Below are 21189 nucleotides of genomic sequence, written 5' to 3' on the forward strand. Positions count from 1 at the left end.
CGGAGGAGACGCTGTCAGAGAGACCTATTCGGACTTGACCCAATCGCACCCTTGCTTGATCCAAATCATAAATTAATGGAAGGAGCTTGGACTCTATTCGTTGCATCAAGAAGAGATAACAACAACAAAGATAGCATCTTCCTGCAAGCTGCAATGGCGTTGAAAAATCATACATATTGTTTGTAGTTTTTAAAAGATATGAGTATTTTTAAAAGCATTTAAGGTGAAATTTTTAAAATTGACTTAAAGTTATCAAAATTAAAAAGTCTAATATAACTTTATATATTAATTAATTTTTAAATTTAGTTCTTATATTTATATCTATTATAATATTTTTAAATTTTAAAAGTTATTTTACTAATTACAATTGTTATTTCTTATGTTTATTAAAAATCACTTTTAATTTAATTTATCAAACGTAAATATTACTAAACCCAAATTTGGTATGAACTATGAAGTGATATTTCGGCAATTTACAACCAAATGTAGTGAAAGATCTTGCAAAATGAAATTGAACTCCAAATTATATGTGGCACTTGCGCATGCTAGAAGCGAGTTGCAGAAATCTGCATGCCTCCTCTTCCATTTTGCAAGTGATCGAATTTTAGTTTTTTTATGTAAATTTTTAAATAATTCTCCAAAGATTTTTTTAAAATTTTATATCAAAGGTATAAATAATATGTTAAATATAAAAGTTATTTGTCACTAGTAAAATATTTTAAAGATTTTTTTTTTATTAACAAACTATTTTGGTTAATATAATAAAATATCAAAAACGATTTTAGTATCTCAACCTATTCCAAAATTATGAATTGTGGGTTTAGTAACATCATAAAATGACATGAAAAAAATAGTCATGCATTTAAAAACGAATAATGTTACACATTAAAATCTCTTTTATAAATTGTTTAATTAAGTTAAATAATAAAACTTAAAATAATATTTAGTTATAATTAATTTTTTATATATTAGACCAACGATTTAATTAACAAAAGAATCTAAATGTGTAATATTATTGTTTGAGAACCACAATGGTATGAGAAATGGATTTGATAGGTCAATCAATTAGTAATAATTAGACGTATTCGAAGAGTTATTACCATTGTAACTGAAAATCTTAGAAGAGTTATCACCATTGTACCAGATTTTATATTTGTCAATTATTACCCCCTAATTGGCATCTAGCTGGCAATAGCATATCTGGTTGTCTCAAGTATGAACTAACAATAAATTCAAAATCTAATTCGAATATTTGAATTTCAAATGTAACACACCAATTCAAATTGAAATAATTTCCCTCTGTTATTGCAGAAATTCGAATAATCTAAAAGAAGAATGAACTGGCAAAAAAACAAACCTGAAAGCTGATTAAGACAGAACTTAATTCATACTTATTTAGTAATTTACAAACACCAAAAAGCCTCACTAATTACATAATCAACCAAAATCAAAACATTGGGGATAACTAGAAGTTCAATCTAATAGACCGGGAACTAAAAAATTAAAAAACCTATAGCAAAAATAGCATGGAATTCTAATAACATTTTAGCCAAATATATGATTAAGACACCAAAAAATTTAGCAGCACCATCTTAGAAGTGCCGAATTATTTGGGCAGTGTTTTTTTTTTAAGGTGAAGTGGCTCCAATAAACGCCTTCTTCAATTCTGCACTGGCATCAGCTTCATTTGATTTTCCAGGAAAACCATTGAAATCGGAAGATTTCTTCTCACTCTTTCTGGGATCAGTATTCTTCCCTTTCATTCCATTCCTTCCAAATTCAAAACCTCCTCCTCCAGTGCCTGCAATTTCTCGCCGGAGATCCTCCACAGCGTTCCTCAGCAACCCGTTCTCAGCTTGAAGAACCTCCAGCTGCCTCTTCACCGTCAAACACGCCTCCGCCACATCCCCACTCGTCGGAAAACTCAATTCACCGTTCCCCTTCCCCTTTACATCCCTCAAATTGCCACCGCGGCCGCCACCACCGTCAACCATATGCTCAATTCCAATCTTATCCATCACCAAAAACGGCACATTCCGAAACGCAAATCCACTTGTCGTTTTTCCCTCACCTACCTTCATCTCCGCAGGAACCCTAACTCCCCACCGAAACTTTAATGCTGCACGCCCCCTCACCGGCAGGGTCGTCCTCGCCGACACCTCCATGCCGGAGAACATCCCCGCAATCGCTCCGGCTGCCTGAGATCCCCCTCCCAAGATCGGAACCTTGCCGCCGCCGTATCCCCCAAAACCCCCAATCTCTGCCGCCACCTTCGCCGGCGAATCCACAACCTCAATCGAACCGTCGTCGTCAGAGCCAGCACCGCCGCCACCAACAACAACACCGCCGGCAAAACCTTTCTTATCGAAAATCGAGGACTGCGATTTCTTGAACGAGAAATCCCCAAATCGAGGTTTGAAATGAAGCATGAAAAGAGGGCTAGTTACGTTGTTCCGGTTGCCGGTAAGGCGATTAGGTAGCAAGTTGAACTCGCAGCTCATGAGCATTGAGCTGGACAACGGGGAACCGAAGGGTCCGGTTCCAGTCTTGACAACGAGAGAGAAAGGGTTAAGAGAATCGTTGGGTCTGTAGGAGAGCCTAATGGAAGGGCCAGAGTCGAAGAAGGTTCCGAGGTTTAGGGTTAGTTCTTTGGAGTCGCCGGCTACGATCCCAGATTGGAAGGGCATACCTAAGATATTTAGTGGCACTTTGGCCCTTAATAAGGGCTTCTGTTCTTCGCGGAATTTCAGCGAAGCCTTCATTCTTGGTGGGTAGTGAAAAGTGAGAAGTGCCAAGATCGGTAGCGGCGCCGAGAGCAACTAACACAGAGAGAGAGAGACGGAGAATTGGGGGATAGGGGTTACTTATTTCCCTTCTTTTCTATTTTTGCTACTTTATAAGTGCGCTCTTATATAATATAGCTTGTAATATTCTAACATAGGTAACCAAAAACCAAAAGGGACCATTTCTAGTTTCGGTTCAGCCAATTTTGAAACCATATATTTTAAATGATAAAGAGATCGGTAACGGATTAATCATATTTATTTATAATAAATAATACAAAAAACTAACACTATGTCTATAACAGCTAATTTTAGTTAATACTATAATATATTGTCAAACAAATCTAATATAAAACTCACTAAATATATTACACTGTTCATATACCTTATATAACAAAAATCAAAATATTTATCATTAAAAATTCTATTTAACTATTATATTCAAACTTACCAAATACATATAATGAAACAAAGTTTATTACATGTATGAATAAAAAGAACAAATCCAAATACACGGATTATCGTTGAGAAAATATTTAAGAGTGAGGACCAAAGGCCTGCTAAGTAGGACAATTTTCACACAATCAAGAATAGAATAGAACTTTATTTTTACTTTGACATATTGTGAGCACTTGAAAGGTCTGGTTAGGGGTCGTTCAGTAAAATCAGATTTATTCTAATTTTTAAATATACATTGGGTCTATTTTTTAGATCTTAATTCAGTTATAAACCTGATAAAACTTAAATATTTTTTGGTCACAACTATACCGGATCTAAATCGGATAAAAATCGGGTCTTTAAAATTTTAATAATAATTTATAAAAAAACTTATTTATGATGTACTTATTTATAAAAAAAAAAACTTGTTATCAAAATGTTGATATTCATATTTGAACTTGAATTTGTCCATAAATTCTAATTTGATGCTTCTTTGATCTATTTTCTAATTCAACAAGTGTGATTAAAAATAAAACAATAAGCTTATAATTAATACAACATAATATTGAATTTAATTTAAAACATATATTTTTTTTAGTTCTCTTAGGGTGCACATAAACTGGGTGAAGTCGAGTTCGTCTTGACCCGAAGTCAACCCGAAATAATGATCGAATCTATTTTTGAGATCCTTACCTAATCTTAGACCTGGTAAAATCACAACAAATTAGTCTCTAAAATGTTCGAAACCGGGCCAGGCCTAGTAATGAACACCCCTAAGTCTATCTATGTTTGGTTGGAAAAAAAAATAAAAAAAAAAGGTAGAAAAAAAAGAAATAAATCGGATAAATTATTTTTTTTAGATGTGTTTAGATTAAAGAAAAATAAAAATAATATTATAAAAAATAATTTTACTTTTTTATTATAAAATATATTAAAAAAAGAATAATATTGGATGTAGAGAAAGATAAGAAATTTTCTATTTTTTTTCAATATTTGAAAGAGGAAAAAATTGTAGGTCTTATCTATTTTTTTATACTATTCAACTATTTTTTTCTATTTTTTTCTCAACTAAACAATAAAAAATAATTATTTTCTTTTTAATTTCCTTTCCTTCCATTTCTTTTCTTTCCGTTTTTTTCTCAAAAAAATCACAATTAGCTAAAAATAAGAATGAGTTTTTGAAATAAGAGTGAGATGAATAACTTCACCTCCTCAAAACAAAATAGACACCAAATTCACTTTAAGAGTCTGTTTGAGAAGTTTCGAAAGCTATTTTTTTGGACTTTTAACTTATAAAAAGTCACGCTAATATTATTTGATACAGGTTTTAAAATATGTTTTTAACTTTTTGGAAAGTTATTTAAGAGCTCTTGTAGAAGTCAAAATATTTGACTTCTCTCTTTTTTAAAAGCTATTTTATCACTCTTACTTGTTAAAATAAGTTTAAAACAAGTATATCTATGACAAAGATTCAAATACAAAATAACTTATTTATAAATTATTTTTAATATAAGTTCTTATGTTTTTTTTAAACTATTTTGGATTTCTTTTTCCAAAAATACTTAATTAAGTTATTTACTCAAACTGACCTTATGTTTAGAGTCAAAATGTGTATTCTATGCATAGTCAGTAATTAGTTATAAGGTTAAGTACAATTTTGGTTCCTAAGGTATAGGTTAAAAAATTTTTTCGTCCCTATTCATACCTTGACCCAACACATAAACCAGGCCCAAAATAAAGAAGCCCAAGTACAACCAATACATATCCGACCTTAAAGAGGACGGGAGACGAGTTACAAAGAGCAATTCTATTCATAACTAATTCCTATTATCTCTCACCTACTTTTAAAAGAAAGATCTTATCAAATTCCTAACAAAAAGTGTTAGTTACCCACCACCAAAAGTGAAACTATCTTACGGAAGAAGAGAGGTCGGACACTTTAACAATTTTCAACTTAAATCTAGGATGGATGACTCCAATTATCGAATACCTAAAATTCGATATCCAACCTAAGGAGCAAAAGAAGTTAGAAGACTCATAAGAGAGGCACAAAATTACACTTTGGAGCATAAAGTCCTCTATAGAAGAGGAATATTCACACTCTTACTAAAATGTATCCCAACTTGCAGAATTGAAGAAATCTTAGAAGAAATTCATAGCGGCATCTGCAGAAATCATCTCGAAACTTGATCACTTGCTAAAAAAGGGATCCAACCAGTTTCTTTTGGTCGACATTACAAAAAGATGCCACTGACTTTGTTAAAAAGTGTCCACCTTGTCAAATACATACTAACTTTCATGTAGCTCCTCCCGAAGAACTTATTAGTATAACATCACTATGGCCTTTTGCAAAATGAAGTCTAGACTTGCTCGGACATTTTTCTCAAGCATCCAGGCAGGTAAAATACCTCATTGTTGGGGTTGACTACTTCACCAAGTGGATCAAAGTAGAGCCAGTATCTATAATTACAGCTCAAAGAAATTAGAAATTCTTGTACAAAAATATTATCACTTGATTTTGGGTGCCCTATTCTATTACCACCGATAATGGTACTTAGTTTACCAACTCGACCTTCAGAAGTTTAGTGGCAAGTCTCAAAATTATGCATCAATTCACGTCGGTAGAACACCCTCAAACCAATGGACAAGCAGAAGTAGCAAACAAAGTTATATTGGTGGGACTAAAGAAGAGATTACAAGAGGCAAAAAAAAGCATGGGCCGAAGAACTCCCGCAAATTCTGTGGGCATATCGGACAACTCCTTATTCTACAACTGGAGAATCTCCATTCTGACTTGCTTATGGAATAGAAGTCATGATACCAAGTGAGGTAAATGAACAAAGTCCAAGGGTAGGATTCTATGATGAAGTGGAAAACATCTAAACTCAGAAGGATGAGCTCAATTTCCTCCTAGAAGTCTGAGTGGCAGCACTAAAATAAAGGATGTACACAAGATACAACAAGAAGGTTATTAGAAGAAGCTTTGCCGCAAACGACCTCGTTCTAATAAGGAATGACATCAAAGTAAAGAAGTCGGGTGAAGGCAAACTTGCAACAAATTAGAAAGGTCCTTTCAAGATTACTGAAGTCTTGGAAAAAAGCTACTACAAAGTGTCTGACTTACAAGGAACCGAGCTCCCTAGGTCATGGCACATGATGCGTGAGCATCTTGTCTATCTTTTCCTAGTGAATTTGCACTTAAATTATTGAGTTTAATTAAGAATTTATTATATTTTAGCCACTATGGATGCTATTTTGAGTCTTGGACAATTTTATCTATTTCAGGTAGCATTCGGCGGAATTTGACGGAGTTTCTGCAGCACAAGAATCAAAGGAGATAGCTGTGAGAAGCGACGCGCACGCGTGCCTGACGCGTGCGCGTGATCTGGAAGTCTCCACGGCGATGCGTACGCGTGATTTGAAGATTTGCTCAGTGACGCGTTCGCATGACCGACGCGTCCGCGTGACTGACGCGTACGCGTGACGTGCGCGATCTGTAGAAATTACAGAAATCGCTGGCGTGTATTTTGGGCCGCGTTTTGACCCAGTTTCTAACCTAGAAAACACATATTAGAAGCTGCAGAATGGACAAATCAAGTGGTCCCCACCCATCAACTGAAGATCTGTTAATTAATTCGAATTTGAATTCAAATCTTATCTTTTAGGAAAAGATATTATTTTTAATTATTAGATAATTAGATTTTAAATTATTGGGGATTGGTGATAATTAGGAACTCTGTACATTTAGACAGGGACACACATTGTTACCAGAACCCTTATTTTTCTTCTCTGAACCATGAGCAACTAATCCTCCATTGTTAAGGTGAGGAGCTCTGTCTATCTTCATGGATTGATTCGTTTGATCTTTTTAATTTAATTCATGTCTTGATTTATATTTCAATAATTGTTTTCGTTCTTTATCTTATGAATATTGGGTGAAACGGAAGTATGACCCATGTTCTAATTGAGTTCTTGTAAAACTTGGAAAAACTCTTTACTTGAACAACAGCTTGAAAACATATTATACTGAATTTTTAATTGTTTGTATTTAACGGGTACGTGATATATAATCCCCTTATTTGTGGATAATTAGGTTCTTTTGGCATATAAACTAGAAATTGATAATCACCCTCTAATTGGAATTAATAGACCAAGGAATTGGCAATTAATAAATTTTAGAGGAGACTAGGAAGGTCTAAGGAATTAGAGTCTAGTCACATATAGTTGCCATAAAATTAAATTTTGTATGATTAAATTAATTGGTAATAAAAGTTAATCCGGAAAATAGATAACTCTTGAACCTTAACTGCTTTCTCAATACTTTATTCTCAACTTATTTATCTGCCTGTCTTTAATAGTCCAAATTTGCTGTTTAATGCTCTTTGAATATCTCAAAACCATTTTTTGCTTGCCTAACTAATCCTATCAAACGCTATTGTTGCTTGATCCATCAATCCTCGTGGGATCGACCCTTACTCACGTAAGGTATTACTTGGTACGACCCAGTGCACTTACCGGTTAGTAGTGTGGGTTGTGAAAATCCGCATCAGCACACATGCAATATAAAAAGATATTATAGCTAGAAGTGAACCTTGTTCCTTGATGTACTCTTTTTTTTTCGACTTCATGATTTTTTCCCAAAAAGGATTTTTCTAAAGGGGATTTTAACGAGGCATCGTAATGAGGGATAAGGGTTTGGAGTTTAGAAACTCTTAGTAACAAAAGCATTTGTAAAGTATTTCTTAATAAGTTATTCATCTTTCAAAAATTTAATTATTTATCCTACGACACGTACTAACTTAAGCTCGAAAAAACGCGAAAATCATTGCCCGACCTATATGGTCGGCAAGATAAAGCGACGAGGTTCAAGTTAGTGTAAAGAAGTTATGTACGCTGATCATGACCATAACTCAGATAAACGATGACTAAGTTGGTCCAAGAAAGGTCCTAAAACGTATCCCACAAATAACTTAAGTTAAAAATGACCAACCTATAAAAGGTCGGACACCCGGTTTTTAAAATGGAATAAGAGTCATCATAAAAGTTGTTACCTTATGAAAATTCGAAATGAATTCAGAGGTAAAAAACTTAAGAAAATAACTTCAATAACAAAGCGTTCATAAGCAAAAGATGTAGTAAAATTTGTTGTTCAAAACAAATCTTTAAGGATCTAAAAGTTCAAACAAAAACTACTTAAAGAGTATCCATAACTACTTCTATTACAAAAAATACATTATTTTCAGAAAAACCCCAAGGTTGGGACATCAAGAACAATTAGACATGTCCAATAAGAGGATTCTGATAATCAGAGGCCACATTGGTAGCATTTTCGGGTTGAGGTAAAGAAGTCAGAACGTTCTCCTTAGGACGGATAGGAGGAACGTCTTCCAAAGGCTGGGAGGTTTCCCTAGTCGACTCACTCGAGGCCTTCAAGTCAGGCATGGGAATGTCCCCTTCCTTTGGTAACTGAACAATTTTCCCATCAATGATGATCATGTCGGGGTTAAGGTGAGAAAAGTCTACCTCGAGAACAATAATCCGAAGCTAAGCCCTCAGATTTTTCATCATCTCGTCCATTCCTTCAACGACAGACTCCTCCAACTTGGAATACTGTTCCTTTAACCAATTTACCTCATCTTTTAAGTCCAAATTCTCCCCATAAACTCGGGTATAACTCTCTTCGGCCTTCTTCTTCAAGCCTTCGACCATAGCACAAGCAGCCTCAGCTTGTTTTGCTTTTTTCCGAGATTTTGAAAGGTCGGACTCAAGCACCCCTTTTTCCCCTCTAGCTCCTTTTTGTCTCTCTCAAGGATGGCACTTCAACTTACAAATCAGACAATATTCGCTGAGTGTCACCAAAAGGAGTTTTTCCAACTCCTTCAATAGAACGGAGCATATCCTAGCCGTCTGGATACTACCTCAAATGAGGATCTTCAAGTGATTTTGTAAAGAGATATCATACATAGCTATAAAGCTATGAGGGAGGATGTGCTTCTCACAAAATTCCACCATGTCAAAACCAGTATCATAGACTAACCAATTTAGAGGACCCCGATTCCGATGTCTTTTGTTTTGGGGGGTTTGACTCTAAAAAAGAAGGCACGGGGGTACGCTTTGAGAATCAGAAGGGGGAATATCGAATAACGACATACCAAGCGAGGAAGTACTTGAGTCCAATTTATTAGGAGAGGGGGTGTCCGATTCCTCGAGTTTTGCAATTAAATACCCCAAGCTTTGGCGTTCTTCTTGGCTTGTTGAACTTTTTGATAAGCCTTCGAACCACTACTCATTTTTTCTACAAAAAAGAAATTAGAAGAAATCAGATAAAAGCAACACAACTCAGGTCAGAGACAAACATTTGTAGAAGACAAGTAAACTACCTAATTCGATACGAATATAACTCAGTTTCCTGAGTAGGAACTTCTTTGTGTCGAGATTTGGAGCCCGTCCCCAATCTTCTTGCAAAAATTTCACTACAACCTCTTCCAGCTCATCCAAATCTTCCAAGTCATACTTATCAATGGTAGATACCTTTGCCCAGTACAAGTTAAAAAGGGGTTTACCATCCTCCCTAAAAGGTCGGGTATTCTCAGTAGCTCATACTTTGAAATAGTAATTTTTGAAATTATAGAAAGATTCATCAAAAATGAAAAAAAATTCGAACTTGTATAGCTCAGAATGAAACTCACTGTTGGTTGACAGAACTAAAAGGTTTTATGAGTTGAAACAAATAAAAGAATATCATGGAGGAAATTGGTAAAGCAAGTTCTCGGCTCATAAGTTGGTAAACTTTCAAAAAACCCCACGAATTTGAATGGACCTGGGAAGGAGCAACTTTACAAATTTTGAGAATCTTAATTTTGAAGTCAGAAAAGAAAAAGGAAACCCCAAGTCGAGTAAAGAGACAATCATACAAAAGCATAAAGTGATCTTCTGACCTGTTAAGTCAGGGAAAACAGATACAGTCCTCAGGATCAGGGACAACTATCTCATACTTCTCCTCATCCTCTTGGTCTCTACATATCTTACGATGTCTACGAGAAGCTTCTATATACTCGTTATCAACTACCGAAACGATAGAAAGAATAGAAATATCTACCAATTCTAGCAACTCCTCAGGAGCTTTAGTCGACATTCTTAGAACAACTGAACGAGACATATAGAAGCTACACCTATATTTTAATAAAAGGAAAATTATTACTACAAATCGGTGGAAACAAAAAAGAATTCGAATTTTTTATCAAGAACAAAAAACAAAGTCAAGAAGATGCAAGGACAAACCAAAAACTGAGGCAAGCAAAACACATTGTGGAAAAAGAAAATGACGTTGCCTCTAGAAACCAGAAAGCAACACCATTTAGGGGCATTACGAAGGACAAACCAACACACCAACGTGCAAACAGTAAAGCAATAACAGTAAGCATCAGCATATAAAGAAACTAATTTTTCATGGAAAATTCAACACCAGAAACAACAAGTTTTTCTACTTCCAAAATAAAAGATACCACCAAAGACAAGTTTGTATCCAAATAGGTGTAAAAATAGAAAATAAGAAGCCAACCTTTGTTCAATGAAGGAGGAAAGATGAGTAGCAAAAACACGAGCATTTCTTTTCAAGAAAGCTCCAAACGACTCCCTTCAAAGTCTCAAATGGGAACAAATTTTGAAAGAAAAAAAATGAGATTCATAGGAGAAGATGAAAAGATTGAAAAAAAATGGAACAAATAACCATCTGGGAAGAAGAAGAAACGAAAAAAAAGAAAGAAAAAATGGAGAGTATTTATAAGACCCAAGAGGCAAAATGGTAAAACCACCCCCTCATTTAAAGAACGCACATAGTTACTAACATAACCGTACACCACATGTCAAAAGAATATGAAAAAGTGTGATGTTTGAAGTTTAAAAAATCATGTCATGTTTTCGACCTATAAAAAGGCGGCTAACCCGATAAGATGAAACTAAATAAAAAATGCTTGACCGACTTATTTTTCTTGAATCTGACCAAATATAAAAGCTCAGTCTCAAATAGAGATATTGTTCATACCCTGACTCAACACATAAGTCAAGCCCAAAAAAAGAAGCCCAAGTACAACCAATACATATCTGACCTCAAAGAGGCCAGGAGAAGCATTATAGGGAGCAATTCTATTCATAACTAATTCCTATTATCTCTCACCTACTTCCAGAAGAAAGATCTTATCAAATTCCTAATAAAAAGGGGTAGTTATCCACCACCAAAAGTGAAACTATCTTACAGAAGTTATTGACTCTACATTTATAAATACCAAACACTCTTTAGGTATATTTGAATCTAATCTACACATAAAAAAAACCTGCTTAAACCCTTGCTAATTTAAACATCGGAGTCTCTTGTAGGTATCATCCCTCACCTCTTCACGAGGAACTCGGACGGCAGCCCCTCGGCATTCACACAAGTCGAGCACTACCCGTAAAGGAGTTTGGACCTCACATCTAGGCCCAAAAGCAACCCAATTTTAGGTTTGCATACAAAATCGTCCTTAAAATTTAAAACCAAGTTTTAAAATCGTCCTTTTTACTTAAATATTAAAATTTTGTACAAAATTACCCATAACAAAAAAATAAAAAATAAAAAGAGAAAGAGAGTGTTTCTACTCATACGAAGGAGAAAGGAAAAAAGAAGAAAAAGAAATTGTTCACGATCCACCTCTATCTCCACTTTGGATTTGGATCCTCTAAAGTTTGAATTTCACTTTAGAGAGTAAAGTGTGATCTTCTACCCTTGAATAGTTTCTCTTTCATATTTATTATTGGTCCCACCTATAAAATCAATGGCGAGAGATCACACTTTACTCTCTAAAGTGAAATTTAAACTTTAGAAGATCCAAATCCCTCCACTTTTGTTATTACCTCCATACGATTTTGGTTCCTAAGATAAGGACGATCTTAAAATCAAGTTAAACCTTAACAACGATTTTGTATGCAAAAAAGATTAAAAATAAAAAAAATTCGCCACCAAATCTTACTTAATCCTAATTATAACTTATAACTAGTTTCACTAGAATATCATTCACTAGTATTATCTTTTTACTCTCATCTGTTTGTATTTGTTTCATAATTACGACCATATACTATTGTTACAAGAAGATTACCAAACTTATGGAATCTAAGAGCAAAGACTAATTAAATTCCAACGATCAAAATCTCAAATATCTTCTATACAAAGATGTGAATCTAAGACATAAAAAAACTTTTGTCACCACAATCCTAAATCAGACCAATAACAATACCAAAGTAAAGAAGATCCATCATGGAGCTAAAAGACCACCCATTTTCCATGGTGTATTGAGCCTTCAGAAGGCTACGAAGAAAAATGAGGTATTGGTAGATCTTACATAACCCAAAATAGAGAGATTAGCAAATACTTATGTTATAAGATAGAAAACCATTTAAAAAATAATTCACATGCTTGTCCAACATAACTATGCTTTCAAGCCTAAAATATATCACCCTTAAGCCATCAGCTTACTTAAGCGTAATAGTTTTCAATCTAGTTTAGTTTTTTTTTGTCTTTTGTCTTTTGGCTATTTTATTAAAAAAAATGGTTATCAAAGTATGAATTTTATTTTTTCTTTTTAATTAACTTTAAAAAATTTTAAAAATTTTTCAAAGCAAAAAATATAATTTTTTTGGTGGACAAAAAAAAATGATAAAATAGAATTTTCAAACGTCTTTTTAAGTGAAATAGGTTAGTCTATCGCGTTTATTTGTGAATTTTAACTAGACGAGACAGACATACTTATTTACTGTTAGAAAGGGTAGGAGAGAACAATAAAAAAATAATTTGTGTATCTATGAAATGATATAATATAAAATGATATTTATAATTACTAAGAGAATAAAAATAATAAAGACGTAATATCCTATATATAATAAATATTCAGATATTTTAAATAATTCTAATAAATGCTAATTGATCTTAATATATTTTAACATTTTCCTTCAAACTCAAGTAACAACTTGAGTTTGAAACTTATTAAAACAACAAAATAAAGAAAAAAATGAACGGGTACAGATGGAACTGCCAGAAGAAAGCGCAGATGGAACTGCCAAAAAGAAGTGCAGATGGAACTGTCGGAAGGAAGCACAGACAGAATTGTCGGAAGAAAATGTAGACTAAACTGCCAGAAGAAAGCGCAAACAGAAATACCACAAGAAAAAGTAGACGAAACTAATAAATAGTAATTGCTTGTGTTGGTCATCTCTAACTAATTTGTTTATGCGAATCTGTACAAGATTAAGCATTAGATTAGGACCTATGGATATGCAACTGAGACTAATCAGAGAGGAAGACAATGAAAATGCGCAAAAGTGGCCAACTGTCGAAAAACTATTAAAAAGATGACGAACTGCTGAAAAGTGACAAAGTGCGAAGAGATGACAAACTATCGGAAGGTGATGAAAAATATATGGTTTCTCCATGAGAATAGATAAGTAGTGAATGAGCTAATCGGTGAGATGTGAAAAGTATTAAAGCATTGACAAAAGAGAAAGAAAAGTATTAAAAGTACGGTGATTTCACCAGAAGAAAATCAACTTATCTTCCTCAAGCAGGATACCATTACTCTGATACCATGTTAGAAAGGGTAAGAGAGAACAATAAAAAAAAAGATTTTTTTGTCTATTCAAGTTGTTTGGAATGATACAATATAAAAGTGTATTTATAGGTGTTAAGAGAATCAAAATAATAAATACGTAATATCTTATATATAATAAATATTCAGATATGTTAAATAATTATAATAAATGCTAATTGATTTTAATATATTCTAACATTTACCATCCTTATATAATAAAATTAGGACAAATTACCAAAATAAATTGTTTAAAAATCAATATTACTGAAATACAACTTTTAAATATTACATACTCAAATACAATTTTCATATTACTATAGAAATTGCTCTAGGGGTATAGTAGATTAGGATTTGTACATTAACCGCGATTGGAGTGCAGCGATTTATGTTGGATTGCGTAAAAGTAAAAACAGCTACACCCCTCAAGCAGTTTTTTCATGAATCTGAAATAGTCTTAAACCGCGCCTAATGATGATATTATTTCTTCAAATTTTATACATGAAATTCGTTTCCTAGTTGAATCAAGAAACAATATTAAGTTTGGAAGCGGTGTTTGTTTATACGATCGGTTCTACACTGGTACAAAGCTGGAGGATGCAATATAATTCAAAGGTTGCAGACAAATCGATGGGCATTTTGCTGATTACATTGAAACTGTTCTTGAAAAGCCATGTTTGCTTTTAAGACTTTTTTTGCCAGAGCCACTTGACATAGATTTGGACAAAATCATGGCTTAATTGAAGAAGCGTTACTAGAAAGGTTTAAAAAAAGAGTTGAAGAGAGAAGTTGTGTACGGTGGATGGGTACAGCAACAATTAGTTTTGGAGCACCCTTCTGTTGAATGCTTCATAACACATTGTGATTCAGCTTCCATAACGGAGGCTCTTGTGAACACGTGTCAGATTATGCTCTTACCACGTTTGGGATCTGATTATATTATGAATGCAAGGATGATGACTAGAAAATTAAAGGTTGGGGTTAAAGTGGAAAAAGGTGAAGATGATGGGTTTTTTAGCTGAGAGGGTGTGTACAAAGCTATTAAGACAGTGACGGATGATGAGAGTGAAGTTGGAAGAGCGTAGGGGTATCGCGGTTTTTGCCTATTTTAGATTCATGAAGAAATTGTTAGAGGGGTGTAGCGGTTTCTGTTTTTACATAATTCAACGTAAATCGTTGCATCTCAATTGTGGTTTGCGTACAAATTCTAATCCATTATACTCCTATAGCTATTTCTATAGTAATATGAAAGTTACATTTACAAGTACAATGTTTAAAAGTTGTATTTCGATAATATTAATTTTTAAACAATTTATTTTAGTAACTTGCCCATAAAATTATGTAATAAACAAATGCGAGAAACTTTTTTTTATTATATATAGGTTTATTCACAATTTTTTTCTTTTATATTTATATATTAGATAACTTTATAAAAATAAATTTGAAATAATGATTATATAAAATTAAATTAAAGAGCTAATTTCAATATGTCTACAGTATAAAATATTTTATAAAATTATTTAATTATATCTAATCTTTTCGGATGATTGCTTAATATAAAGAATTATTATTTTGCTGACATAGTATTACATGCTTAGATGCACGTAAAATTATTAATTATATCAAAAGTAAGTTAAAATTAAATTTTAAATTTAACTCGTTCACGAGAAAAAAATGGTCTTTTTTACTAATTAACTGAAAAAGTAGAAGTACCGATAAACAAATATTTAAGAAAAAATTCTAAATGGTTCATGGTAATTATCTTGAAAGATAACAAGGCTCTCAACAAAAAATATTTTTTTTGGTCCCTGATATTTATTTTTATGAGACTGATTAGTCTATTTATCAATATTTTCTATCTCTATTAATGGAATAAGCCTACATGATATGTTAAACTGTTGATTTATCCATTAAGAACCAACTAAGATTGACAAATTTTTTTTTGTTAGTAGTCTCGTTGTCTTTTAAGGATAATTGTCAAGATCGTTTAATTTTTTTATTACTTTTGTAAATACATTAACTAAATTTATTGTGTAAAATTAAGAAATATTTGTAATTTTTAAATTATTTTTACTTATAAAAATTAAATGAAAGATATATTAATAATTAATGTGTCACATAAATATATTTTGAATAGAATTATTGACAAATGATTTAATCAATATCATGAAATTAAATATCAAATACCAAAAAAGATATTTTTTTTTATGAGAGGGTCGGCTGATTTTTTTTTATATGGAAGAAATATTGGTGTTTTTTTGGGAAATGGGATTATTTGGTATAATTACAGATGAGTGGATTTTGTAGGTAAAAAGTCAACACGTGGGGGGCGTGATGCAACACGTGGGGGCGTGGTGCAACACGTGGGGGCGTGTTGGACACATGTCAGCATCCTGGCCAACACGTGGGGGGCGTGTTGGACACGTGGCAGCGTATTGGCCAACACGTGGGGGCGTGGTGCAACATGTGGGAGGTATTGAATGAGTTCCATAATACTATAATACACTTTAAATATCAATATTCAACAAAAATATTATCTCCATTTCCATATTAAAAAAATAATTTCTGTTGATAGTTCTTCAAAAAAATTGTCTGAGAGACTGTGACCGAGATGAGGATTCACTCCATTTTTAATAAAAATAATGTTTAAAATAATAATAATAATAATATTTAATTATTTTATTGATTTTTATAATTTTGTAAAATTTTTAATTAGGTCTCTATATTTTTTTTAATTGAGTATTTGTACCAATTTTTTTTAATTGGGTCCTTATATTTTTTTCTTTTATTTGGTTCGTGTACTATTTTTTTAAATTAGATTTTCATACAATTAAGTTAATTACTGTCAAAAGAGACCTAATTAAAAAAAGAAAAAGTCTAGGGGCCAGCAACTTTTGTATTTTTTGGCCAGCACTTAACCATCAAAATAAAAGTGATAGATCTCCCACCATTAGATACCATTAGATGTAATCTCACACTATTAAAAACACTATTGATGGCCAATTGATGGTTACAAAACACCAAAATTGCTGACCCCTAGCATTCCTCTTAAAAAAAGATGTAAGAATTCAATTAAAAAAGGAAAAAAATATAAGAACCTAATTAAACATTTTGCGAAACTACAGGACCAATAGAGTAGATGAGTAATTAAACCTAATAATAATAATAATAATAATAAAGGCGGGTTAACAGGACCGTTACTGTCTGACTGATAAGCCGCTGGTAGTGTCGTTTCGTTCGGTTTAGCCGTTTAGGGTTTCTCGTGTCCAGCGTCTCAGCCTCTCTCTCTCTTCCCTTTCTCCTCTCACTCGCCTTTCCAACCCCGTCGCAGTGCCAGTCTGCCACCGCCCTTGCTTCGTTGGAAGGACCGAGAGAGGTTTCTGCTCTGCCGTCGCTGCTTCTTCTCCCCGCGCCGGAGGTTTGTCACCGCTCGCCGAAGCTCGTTTGTATCGTTTCTGCTCTCTGAACTCTCGCCGTGAATTCTGTCCTGCTTGAGTTTCTCCTCTCGTTGGAGCTCGTCGGCGTTGCTGATTCTCGTCACCATACTCGTTTCTATGCTTCTTCTCGCTGATTCTGCTCTGCTTTTACTTCTTGTTCTCGTCGCCGTCAGTTCAGGTAGGCCTCCGCCTCCCTCTCAGCCACAATTCGTCCCTTCCCTGTCCCTAGCCCTAACCCTGCCATTGTGATTCTTGTGCTGATTTCATTGTTCCATTGAATCTTTTACGTTGTGTTCTGATTTAGGGTTTCTCTTGCAATTGAATCCTTTCTGTTCCGACGCTGAGCTTGCGCTGGTTTTTTCTTTTATCACACTTTAGTTTTAGTTGTAAAACATGAGTATCCAACAAGTTATGGTGATGGAGAATCGAAATGTGATGAAGATTAAAGAATTGAAGGACCACGCCCTCTTTTGTGGTTTATTGTTGAATTTGTTTACTGTTTGAATTGAAGGATAACTAATGTGTTGCTGAATTTGGTTTCAAATTGTGCTTTATGCTTGATCTTGTGTTGATTTAATGTTTTGATGGGCGGGTATATCTTCCTGATCTTACGAGAAAAATGAGTTTGGCACCCCATTGCCATCCCTACTCTCTCTGTCTATCTCTCACATTATAAGAACCCTAATATTTAGTGGATTAAAATCGGAAATTGGAAATTTTCATTCACATCATCAATGTTTACCTATCTGCAAAATCCTTTTTTCATTAACTTTTGTTGCCAGTGACCATCTTTTTCCTTCAAATCTAAACAGAATTCTGAGCAGCAGTGGTTTTGCTGGCAATGGGAAATTTGCTGTAGCTTCTATTCCGCACTCTTGATAGTATAGTGAGATGGAGGCTCAAATTCATCAATTAGAGCAGGAAGCTTATTCTGCTGTCTTACGTGCTTTCAAAGCACAATCTGATGCTCTTACTTGGGTATATATACCTCATTTAATTTTCAAAATCTGTTTTATTATCTTTGCATTTTCTAGCTTTGGAAATATATTAACAATATATTATATATGAATCAGGAGAAGGAAGGTTTGATAACTGAGCTTAGGAAGGAGTTGAGGGTTTCTGACGATGAACACAGAGAACTTCTTAATAGGGTTAACGCTGATGAAATTATCCACCGGATACGGTATTGTAATTAGTTGAACAGCCGCAATGTTGTTGCAATGCATATAGTGAGACACAGAATTTAATTGATTAAATTGTTTTACAATGTTATGTGATGAAAATACAATCAGTGAATGGAGACAAACTGGACTTTACCAACCTGCAAGGCGCAGCACATCTCAACCTATTCATGACGTTTTACCCAGTCCAAGTATTTCTGCTCCCAAAAAGCTAAAGACATCCCATTCGGTACCACTTTTTCTTGTATAATATATTATGTTGACTTTAACAGCACTGTTTCTATGTTCAAATTAACAACTGCAATTGTAGGAGGTATTATGAACCAGAGGCTAAAAGCTGAATAATTGAATTGCAATTATCTTCATTACTAGAGAAATGCATAGAAAAAAATAATGACTTGACATCTGTTTGGTTTTGTATTTTCTAAAAATTTTGGCACAGGGTGGTCAATCGTTGCCTACTCCGTCTTTGGGGAGGCCTGGGCCTTATCCTTCTGCTGGAGCCACTGGGGCTAGGCATTTCATGAGCCGCAGCTCTTCGAATGCTCTTGCATCTAATGTACCTTCCGAGGCCGCAGGTTTTGATCCATTGATCGGGAAGAAAGTTTGGACTAGATGGCCTGAAGACAACCACTTCTATGAGGCTGTTATAACTGATTACAGTCATACCGATGTATGTTTGTTTTAATAGTTGTAAATGTCCTTAGTTTTTAATGCATAGGTTTCTCATGGTTAGTTTCAGTTCCTTTTTTAAGGTGAATTAAGTGGACAAGTCTAATGCTTCCACATGTAAGATATCATAGAAAACTATGATTAATTATGATTAGTACCAAATCCTGTAAGTGCAAATCAGGTTGTTTTGAATAATTTTCTTGGTTAAATTATCAATCTTTTAAGATATACATATTTTTTTCTTTGCAGGGTCGGCATGCTCTGGTTTATGATATTCGTACGGCAAATGAGACTTGGGAATGGGTTGATCTCAAAGAGGTAATTGTTTCTTTTGATTTGTTTTATATGAGCATTGAGCATTACTAATCAGCCTTGAATGGTTTACGTGTAAAGCAATAGTGAAAATTCGTTAATGAAAAGGAGAGACATTGAACCAGTTGATATTATTATCAAAGTTGTACTTTCGAAGATGACAACCACCACCACAGTCCTATTGTTGTTATTGTTCTTTGTTATTGATATTTTTAATTGATGCTTTCTATCTTTACAATAAATTTGAGAGCTAAGTCTTATGCACCAAAAGGAGAATGAGAAAAATGTTTGAAGAGTAGCAGGATAGATCATACTTTTATTATGTTAAAATTTACTGATATAAATAAATAAAACGACAAAAATGATTTCACCATTTCCATCCAAAGATGTATATGTAGCTAGTGACTTAGTGGATGTGTATTTGTTAGAGAAGATCTTTTGTGTTAAAGACAATCACCTGCAGATCTCTCCTGAGGATATACGATGGGATGGTGAAGATCCTGGTATACACCGTAGAATTGGAAGTAGTGGGCAAGGTCGTGGAGTTAAAAAGTTCTTTAGTCGTGGTGGTGATTCTTTAGGCGCAGGAAGAGGGAGAGGACCTAAGCAGCTCAGAAAAGAATTTCTCCCGCGACAAAATGGTGTTGGAAAGAGAGTTTTGGATGACATTGAGTTGCTGAATACAGAATCACTAGTTAAAGAGGTAGGTTTTTAGATATGCTGTAGCAGTCAGTATGCTATGATGAGAAAAATAGGGAAACTCTATTACTTATCAACAATAGTGATGTTTTATCAGGTTGAAAGGGTTTTCGCTGCAAGTCCTCCTGATTCAGTGGAGCTTGAGAAGGCAAAGAAAATGCTGAAAGTGTGATCACCAACCGTCTAGCATTTTCCTTCTTTACATTGTCACCGTGTATGGTTGCTATCCTCATCACTGTATTTACTGTATTTATTGTTTTTTTACAGGAGCATGAGCAGGCACTCGTGGACGCAATTTCAAGGATTGCAGATGCATCTGAAGGCCAAAGTGGTAGTAATTAGATGTCTACATATTATTGCAGCATACTGTTGCATTCTCAAACCCGTTCCTTTTCTTTTCTATTCAATAATAAAAATTAACTAGGTTTGATCAATTTATTCTGGTATGATTCACAAGAAAAAAGGTCCTAGCATCTTGCTTTGGTGATTCTCTTGTCTTCTCTATGAAAAAAATAAATTAGTTGAGATAATTTAAACAGAAGTTATGTGTGGTGTACGCTACTATCTCTTATGTTTTGGATCAGTAAAATGTTGGGGTACAGAAGTAACAAATGATTGGGCTTCTTAAAGTATTGTTGGGTGTTTGAAGCTTTTTGTTTGATACTAAGGTTTGGGATTAGGTAGCGCAGATTGATCTTTGTTGCATGCTTACTAAGAATTGTTATTATGGCTGTAATCTGTGTAACTATTTCATTATTTGCCTTGTTTACAGAGGGAGAACCGTACATACATGGACAAATTGAATCAATGGACAGAGGTTGAAGACAGCACAGAAACTGGTTGCATGTTGGAGCAAAAGTCTTTTGAACATAAATCTTTTTCTCGCATGAAGTCTTGTGGCAAAAGTCAAATTGTATGCACTTGTAGGACTTTAGATGGATCGAGTAACCAAGATGATGATGCTGATGCACTTTGTCTATCATGTATTTATTTTAACCTTTCCCTGACACTTGTCACTGAAAGGTGCTTGTATGTGCCAGTTTTGTCCTCAGTG

The 21189-nt window shown here is 34.0% G+C and overlaps 2 protein-coding genes across 2 annotated transcripts; one reads left to right on the plus strand and one right to left on the minus strand.

Annotated features, from left to right (window-relative positions):
• Positions 1-1368: 1368 nt before the first annotated feature.
• LOC130947796 (uncharacterized) lies at positions 1369-2883 on the minus strand. The gene has a single exon (XM_057876501.1). It carries the CDS (start codon positions 2760-2762, stop codon positions 1629-1631), a length of 1134 nt encoding a protein of 377 aa, XP_057732484.1. The 5' UTR covers positions 2763-2883; the 3' UTR covers positions 1369-1628.
• Positions 2884-17041: 14158 nt separating this feature from the next.
• LOC130951405 (protein EMSY-LIKE 1) lies at positions 17042-21189 on the plus strand. The gene is made up of 10 exons (XM_057880053.1): positions 17042-17449; positions 18084-18249; positions 18345-18454; positions 18564-18681; positions 18895-19125; positions 19374-19442; positions 19900-20139; positions 20233-20301; positions 20403-20466; positions 20908-21189. The coding sequence occupies exons 2-10, from the start codon at positions 18163-18165 to the stop codon at positions 20955-20957; spliced, it is 1038 nt and encodes a 345-aa protein (XP_057736036.1). The 5' UTR covers positions 17042-17449; positions 18084-18162; the 3' UTR covers positions 20958-21189.

The sequence above is a fragment of the Arachis stenosperma genome, chromosome 9, assembly GCF_014773155.1.
Source record: "Arachis stenosperma cultivar V10309 chromosome 9, arast.V10309.gnm1.PFL2, whole genome shotgun sequence".
Lineage (NCBI taxonomy): Eukaryota > Viridiplantae > Streptophyta > Magnoliopsida > Fabales > Fabaceae > Arachis > Arachis stenosperma.

What these genes read in the sequence shown, in the direction of transcription:
- LOC130947796 (XM_057876501.1), bottom strand. Translation starts at nt 2,762, where the DNA reads ATGAAGGCTTCGCTGAAATTCCGCGAAGAACAGAAGCCCTTATTAAGG.
- LOC130951405 (XM_057880053.1), top strand. Translation starts at nt 18,163, where the DNA reads ATGGAGGCTCAAATTCATCAATTAGAGCAGGAAGCTTATTCTGCTGTC. An exon ending in AGCTAAAGACATCCCATTCG is followed by an intron (nt 18,682 to 18,894) that starts GTACCACTTTTT and finishes ATTTTGGCACAG; the next exon opens with GGTGGTCAATCGTTGCCTAC. An exon ending in AGGCAAAGAAAATGCTGAAA is followed by an intron (nt 20,302 to 20,402) that starts GTGTGATCACCA and finishes GTTTTTTTACAG; the next exon opens with GAGCATGAGCAGGCACTCGT.